The 7,383-nt window shown below is 42.1% G+C and overlaps 1 protein-coding gene across 8 annotated transcripts in view; it reads right to left on the bottom strand.

The window, feature by feature from the left end:
* Myo16 (myosin XVI) overlaps positions 1 to 7,383 on the bottom strand; it is a 509,596-nt gene that overhangs the window by 269,318 nt on the left and 232,895 nt on the right. For all 8 annotated transcript variants that reach the window (XM_031339016.1, XM_031339015.1, XM_031339017.1 and 5 more), the window contains 2 exons: positions 7,097 to 7,172; positions 4,668 to 4,821 (listed from right to left, as the gene is read on the bottom strand). In XM_031339016.1, coding sequence (XP_031194876.1) covers positions 4,668 to 4,821; positions 7,097 to 7,172 — 230 coding nt within the window. The remainder of the gene's footprint in view (positions 1 to 4,667; positions 4,822 to 7,096; positions 7,173 to 7,383) is intronic.

Here is a 7,383-nt window from a genome sequence, read left to right as displayed (position 1 = left end):
TGCTATTCACTGCACTTAGCATATTTATGTGAAACTCAGAATCTATGCCAATTTTCACAGACATGCCTGTCGGGATTTTGATGAATGTGTTTAATTGACAAACGGATTTGAAGAGAATTTCAATACTAGCAGAGTTGAATTTTGTTATTGTGAAGAACCCTCAACTGGTCTGTTCTGATCTTTGCTAATTTCTCTCATTAGTATTCCATAGCTTTCATAACTGAAACCTCCCATGTGACCGGCTGCATTTATTTCAGCACAATCCATGTTCTGTGCTATTGTAAATGTATTTTTAAATTTGATGCAATCGTTTATTTTTAGTCAATATACAATATAAATTATCTGTGTATTAATCTTGATGGGGAAGCAGAGTATAATTTGGAGGACTTTTATGATAGTTAAAGTCTCACTGCTTTGCCATCTGTATCAATGTCCTGTCTCCTTAGCCACTCCTCTGAGCATCCTCCTGCCTGGCATCACAAAGCACTTCCACCAGCTCACAAGAAAAAGCTGTGACTTCAGCAGAATCAAGCCCTATTTCTCCCCGCCATTTCAGTCTTGAGTGACCGCTTGCTCCATAGGCAGTTTGGTCTTCCCCGATGGTGCTTCTCTGCAAGGCTAAATAATGAGTTTTTTCTGCACTTCCTGGCTTTTCTTCAACAAACAAGATTTACTTTGAGTACAAAAAAAAGGACAATATTGGTAATAGAAATTTACCATTGGGGGTCAGAAGAAACAACTGTAATATTGAATGTTCTAGGAGAAGCTTCCCTAAGGGCAGGTTTCATAAACACAGGGGTAATGAGAGCAACCTCAGCCAGGCCATCAAGTCAGTACTAGCCCCCACTGTGGAGAATTCCAGAAGGGAAGGCAATGACAAAGACCAGCCTTTGACCTCTGCTTGGCTTTAGTCAACACTTACTTTGATAAACAAAAAAGGAAATGGGAAAAAGTGCCTGCAGGAAATAGGATAAATAAGATTTTATTTCTAAAATGGAAATAGAAATACAATATGATAAGACCAAAAGCAATCTCCTGAGCCCCAGATTTCCTTCCTGAGAAAAAATCCTCAGGAATTGATTGATGGTTTTATTAAAACTTTACAATTCTCTTCTGTAGTGCTTTAACCAGGTAGTCATAATATGTGATGCTTAATGGGCTGTGTGTCTTGTAGAATTTGTTATTATGTGGATATATGAACAAATGTATATACTAGATGAGATCTGTGATTGTGAAAGTCCTTTTAAAAGTAAGGCAATATTGATATGTGAATTGTTGCAGAGACAGAAATCTACTAATTCATTAAAATAACACTACACTGAAGGAAAGCCACCCAAGCCACCTTATGCTGGGCATTCCTGTTTTAAACAAAGTAGATTATGAGTCTCCAACTAGGGCAGTTTTAAACTGAGAGAATTTACTTGTCTTGGTCTTTGTCTCAGGGACTATGAGATGACCCAATAGCACGCACTACCTCTGCTTATTAATGTTTAAAGAGATGCATTTCTGATGGGGTGCACTATTATTTATCTGCTTATGACATCATGACTTACTACACAAATGCTCAAGGCACAGTAAGAGTTGGAGCAGAAAGGAAGTGTTTCTTATATTCTGAAATCCTAGAGAGAGCCATTCTATTCTTAATAGTGCTGGTTAAATGCACTCTGGACATGAATGGAAAGTCAGGGTTGGAATGGACAGGAATATGAGCAAGCCTTATGTGGATGAAGTCACAACAAAGCCCACTGAATCAGGGCTGGGGACGTGAGAGTACATTTACCCCGTCAGGGTGATGACATGCCATCATCATTTAGAGCTGGGTGCTGCCACTTGATGTGCAAGTGGATGATATTGCAGCCTCTGATTGTGGCGTGGGAGGTGGTCTCAGCTTCTGTGGAGTTTTATTGTGCAGAGAGAGCGATCTGACGTTCTCCCGGGCACTGACTAGGGGTTTGTTCCCAGGTCATGTCGCCTGGTCATGGCTAATTCTTTCAAGGACAAAAGGCCCATCAGGGTACCTACAAACTTCAGTTTATAAAAAGCCAGGACACAGACGGCAAAACATCCTCCTTGCAACAGTCACCATGGAACATGTCTTATTATTTCTTCATGACCAATGAATGCACCCCACTCTTTCTCAGGTAAAACACAATGACCTTAATGGAATAATCGTGGTCAGCTCATGACTGCCTGCAGGATGAGATTTCAGAATAAAACTGTGCGTCAGCAAGGTTTTAAGGTTATACCTGGTGTGTTAAGATTTGACTCACTGGCGTATTTGCTCAATGTTCGGGAGACCCTGGTTTTGGTCTTTTTAATAGTGTGATGGAGGGAGTAAGGAGGAGGAGGAGGAAGAAAAGAGGGAAAAGCAGGAGGGAGCAGAGGAAAAATGAACACTTTATTTAAATCAGCAAGAATTGTGTTAAGGAATAGCATTTAGTTGAATTGAGAACTCAAGGAATAGCTAGACAGAGAGTTGAAGCTAGGATAAAAATAAAAATAAAAATAAAAAAAGAGAGGGAAAGATCAAATTCTAAGTTTGTTCCAAAAGGAGGTGGGAATGGGGACTGTGCACATCTGGGTTAGAAGAATGAGGCTTGGGGATAGTGGGTAAAGCATCTGTCAGTAATGCATGGGCTTCCTGCCTTTATGTTAATACACTGGTTTGTTTCCCATAGAGAAGTTGCCACCATGTTTTAGAAATATATCCAAATCAAAAGCCACTGTCACAGTGGAGACACAGTATCAAAATGCTCTATCTTTTGCCATTAGCCTGACAGGTGAAGCTGTGCCTCCTCCAGATGGGCTGCGTACTTCCTACCAGGCCTGGCACCAACAATTACTGATGATTACTGAAAGAACAAAGAAATGCCCCCATGGAAACCCAAGCCCTCCGCACAAACATGCATTTTAGTTGGGTTTTATCACACATATTCGCTTCATGTTATATTTATTCATAACTGTTCAATAGAAATGACCAGATAAAATATGTCACAACCAAGAACTATAAAAGCAAAACAAAATAAAACAAACAAACAAAAACAAAGCTGTGGAAAGTGCTCAGATGTCACCTACCACCAGCCTCATCTATTTATTATTTACACACGGAGTCGAGGCAACAGGAGGACAATGTAATCAGACCACATTTGAACCGTGTAGAACAAATAAGCCATTAATTATTCTGCTCATAACCAGATTAATCCATTGTTTAGTCAATAATGAGAAAACCACAAGAGGCACCAATTAGAACTGCATATTCTCTATCATCTTTAAAATAAAATAAAGCACAAAAAAAGTTATGGACAGTCCAAAGGTGGACGTTTGCCTACTCTATGTAATCTTGTTTACACTTTTTTTCTCTTTTGTTGACTAATTTTTTTTTCTTGGACAATGCCATACATGTATCTGTATTTGTTCTCTCTTTCTGTATCTCTGTCTTTCTCCCCCATCTCACATGCTTCTAGTCCCCTCCACCCCTGTCTTCCCTACAGAACTCCTTCCCACATGCATGCCTTCTTGCTGTGTTGTGGGACTCAAAAATCTTAAAAGATTTTAGCCAGGACTGTTTATAGAGCCATGGGTCTAAACTTCTCCCTTGGAGCCAGGATGAGCTCACTCTTTGTTACAGAGCTGAGAGCAATGACTCCTCCTCCGTATTCCAGGAGCTATCAATTGCTCAGGTTTGCTTAGGACCCCGTGATCTCTGCCTCCATCCAGGATGGGTTGTTGGCAGCCTCGCCTGTGTTTATGTTTTGCTGGCTATATATTTGGAAAGGCATGACACGATGCTAAGGTAGAATGAATCAGTCACTGTCATGGCTACCTGTTTTTATAAAAAAACCCAAAACCCCAAAACCAACAACAAAAAAACCCCAAAACAAAACAAGAAAAAACCCCACACTTCCATCCTCTCAGGACACCCTTTATCCATGAACAGTCCCCGTGGCCCCTCTCTCCTGTCACACTGTCAGTATGCTTTCTGCTTTTTCTCTCCAGGGTAGCTCGTGAGGGTTCATGTGATACATTGAGTTACCAAAAAGTGAAAGGATTCAAAGCAAGGGGAATATTATGAGTCAAGTATACAGTCATGCCCCAGTAAATGATCATTAATTAGAGTGAGCTACCTTGGTTGCCTTATCAACCTCACTTGGCATTACTTTCTCGGTCCTTGAAAGCAATGGTAATTTTTAATTCCACCGCCCAACAGCTTTAAGCATTACCTTTTTTTTTCCTTTTCTTTTTTCCTTTGGATAGTATGAAATCTTTATATTTATAATTAGAAGAAAAATCAGGTAGATTTGCACTTGCTACTTCAGAACAGTCAGCATTGTGATAATCGCTGGGAAGCTTACATGGATGGGTTCAGTAAGCTCTAGAGGAATGACTGGGACACTGCTGTCAGGGTAACGAGACCTTGCCAGCTGGATCTCCAGTGATGCCTTCTGAGGTCACACTGATGTCTTCAGTTATGCTGAACTCATCATGAGCAATCGATCTTGGGGGGGGGTAAATATGCTGATTAAACAGTTACAATATTTGTAAACCTTTAGGCGGAGAAACAGGAGCTTCTCTCTATGCGATGGTGGGTGACTGAGAGAAATGGTAGAGACAGCTGGCTTCCCGAGGATTGCCCGGCTGCTACAATCCACTGGAATGAACGTACTTACAGCTTACTAGGAAGATCTGGGAAGTCCTGAAGGATCTCATCGTACAGCTCCTCCTGTGCTAAGCTGGGGACAGATGGAGACGCTTTCATTTTCTCTTCCCAGGCGATTTCGGCTTTCAGCAGCATCTCCTTGATAGACTCAGAGGCAGCGATGTCTACAAGATGCAGTAAATGTGTTAGACACAGCAGTGAGGAAATGGAGCAGCACTTCCTCTCATAACCCCAACATCCTTGAACTAAGAATGGATCGGTAGATATACCAAGCCCATCAAGAAACAGCAAAAGTTTAGAGAGAGAAAATCTGAGTCTGACATTTTGCAAGCCCACCCCATCATACACCAGTTATTCACTTAACTACACATGAGATAAGTATAAATATGCGGTGGGTAACAAAGTGCACGTTCCACTGACTCTGAACACAATTATAGCCCCTCCCTGTGACAGAGTAGCACTTCTGGCTGCTTGCCATGGCCTTTCTGTTCTGCTGAAAGTGTCAATCACCGGTTAGGCTCACTGGGGGCTGGGCTGCTGTACAGATATGCATCATTCAAATGTATAATCAGCAATAACTGTCAGTGAGACCTGGTGAATCTCAAGAAGGTTTGCTAACACCAGCTGCAAGCCCTGTGGAGACAGCCACTCCCCCATCCTCACTAAGTCTGGAAGCCATAGGAGTTTGTACACTTGAGATGAGTGGTTTTACGGCTTGTCAAAGTCATTAGAACATGAGTTGATGTTCCTGCCAGTATCAAAGAGTAGTGGGTGGGAAGGGAGAGAGACCTCAGCTGCCTCCGCTGCCTCAGCTGGGAGGTGGTGTTTCTGGTACACTTATAAACTAAACTGCAGACTTCCAGAGATGTTGGTTACCGTGTCCTCCCGAATTCAAGCCCCGGGGAAGAGGAAATCATCGAACATGACATTAGTGGTGACTTTCTCGGCCACAAGGCTGCCTCATTTGCATCTTTTATGTGGCATTTTATTTACCTGGCTCACTCTTCTTCTAGATAAGGCAAGTGCATGAAATAAAGGATGCTTTCATTTAAGGAACACACACTTATTGAGGTTCTATGCCAAGCCTAGCGCTGTGTCTCATTGCCGAGGTTCTATGATCGAGGAACTGGGAAGATGTCACACTCTGCAGGGATAACAAGGAGCAGGCTATCTGAATCTTTGTGCACTGCATAAAAGTGGCCAGGGCTGGAGCTGGTTGATTGATCCAGATGCTGGATCATTCCCTAGGACCCTGTGAGAATCAGCTGCAGCTGGGAATCGGCTGTGTAACACATGACACTAGCCTTAAAATGAAATGATACAAGGATGGCAGGATAGGCATGCGTAGGCTCAAGCGTCAGTCACATCTACTTGGTCTGTCTGTGAAGAAGCTGAGATTGGGCTTTGTTCGTTAAGTCTCCTGATAGAGCTGTCTAATGAGATACAAAGCCATCAAATGTGTTTTTAAGATAAAAAGGTACATTAAATTTTTTTATTATTGTTTGCTTTGATGTACTTTAGACAGGGTCTCACTGTGTAGCCCTGACTCATCAATATATGGCCCTGTTTGGTACCAAACTCACAGCAATCCTCCAGCTTCTGCCTTCAAGTGCTGGGATTATAGGTTCATACCATGCATCAGCTGCCTTTTTATTCCTTATGATTAGGTTTAAAGTACTGAATTAAGTAAAACAATCTCAGTTCATGATAAGATTGTTAGACTCTCACTAATATTAGCTTACCTCTAAAGTCTGAGGGAACTGAGAACTGTTCTCTCGTGGTTGATAGATCTTTGGTTTATTTTAGCAGACAGAATAAAGCAACCAATAGCAAGCAATTTAACTTCAACAAAAAATATGAATGTAAGTCCCTTGTTCTCTGGTTTTATCTTAAAAACACATTTGATGGCTTGTGTCTCATCGGACGGTTCTCTCAGAGGAATTTCATGATCAAACAGGAGTGCATTCGTGGCAAAGAAGATTACAGCAGTTGTCAGAAGCACATGCCCTTCTGAAATGACAAGTCTGGAGATCTAAGTTAGCACCAGACTACTAGTTTGTGTTTAAGTCTAAATATTCACAAAGAAGACATTATTAAAGTATCAGAATAGGTGAGTAACTGGCAACAAAGTAACAAAGAGTCAGAGAGGCTCTGCAGTGATGTGGGGCTCTGTGTGTAAAAGCTATGTGAAAGGAAGGCAGTTGCAGACCAGCTTTACCCACTGCCATCAATGACCCACAGCACACGGAGGAGAACCCTGGTGTGCTCTCTCTCTCTCTCTCTCTCTCTCTCTCTCTCTCTCTCTGAATGTGTGTGTGTGTGTGTGTGTGTGTGTGTGTGTGTGTGTGTCTGTGTCCACTCATACTTCTGGCTGCTCCAGTGATGGATGAGTAGTGTCCGTTCAAAAGAAGAAGAGGCTCCCAGTCTCCCACAACCTACCTGATGGTTTCTCGCCATTGCAGTTCACAAGGTGGGGGTTTGCCTGATATGCCAGAAGGAGTTTCACTAGGGTTGTCTGCAACATAAAGACAATTTTGATCAGCACTGCCATGCAGGACTCATCAGTACAAGATACTGAGATCACATCAGTAAATAACAAGGATGCTGAGGACCAGTCAACAAATATCCAGGGTAGTAAGGATCAGAATCGGGAAGTACCCAGCCAGGGCACTGAGGATGATCAGTAAGTACCCAGGACACTGAGTACCAGAATCAACAAGTACCCA

The sequence above is a fragment of the Mastomys coucha genome, unplaced genomic scaffold (genome assembly GCF_008632895.1).
Source record: "Mastomys coucha isolate ucsf_1 unplaced genomic scaffold, UCSF_Mcou_1 pScaffold22, whole genome shotgun sequence".
Lineage (NCBI taxonomy): Eukaryota > Metazoa > Chordata > Mammalia > Rodentia > Muridae > Mastomys > Mastomys coucha.
Note: the sequence above shows the minus strand (reverse complement) of the source record. Positions and strands in the feature narration are given on the sequence as shown.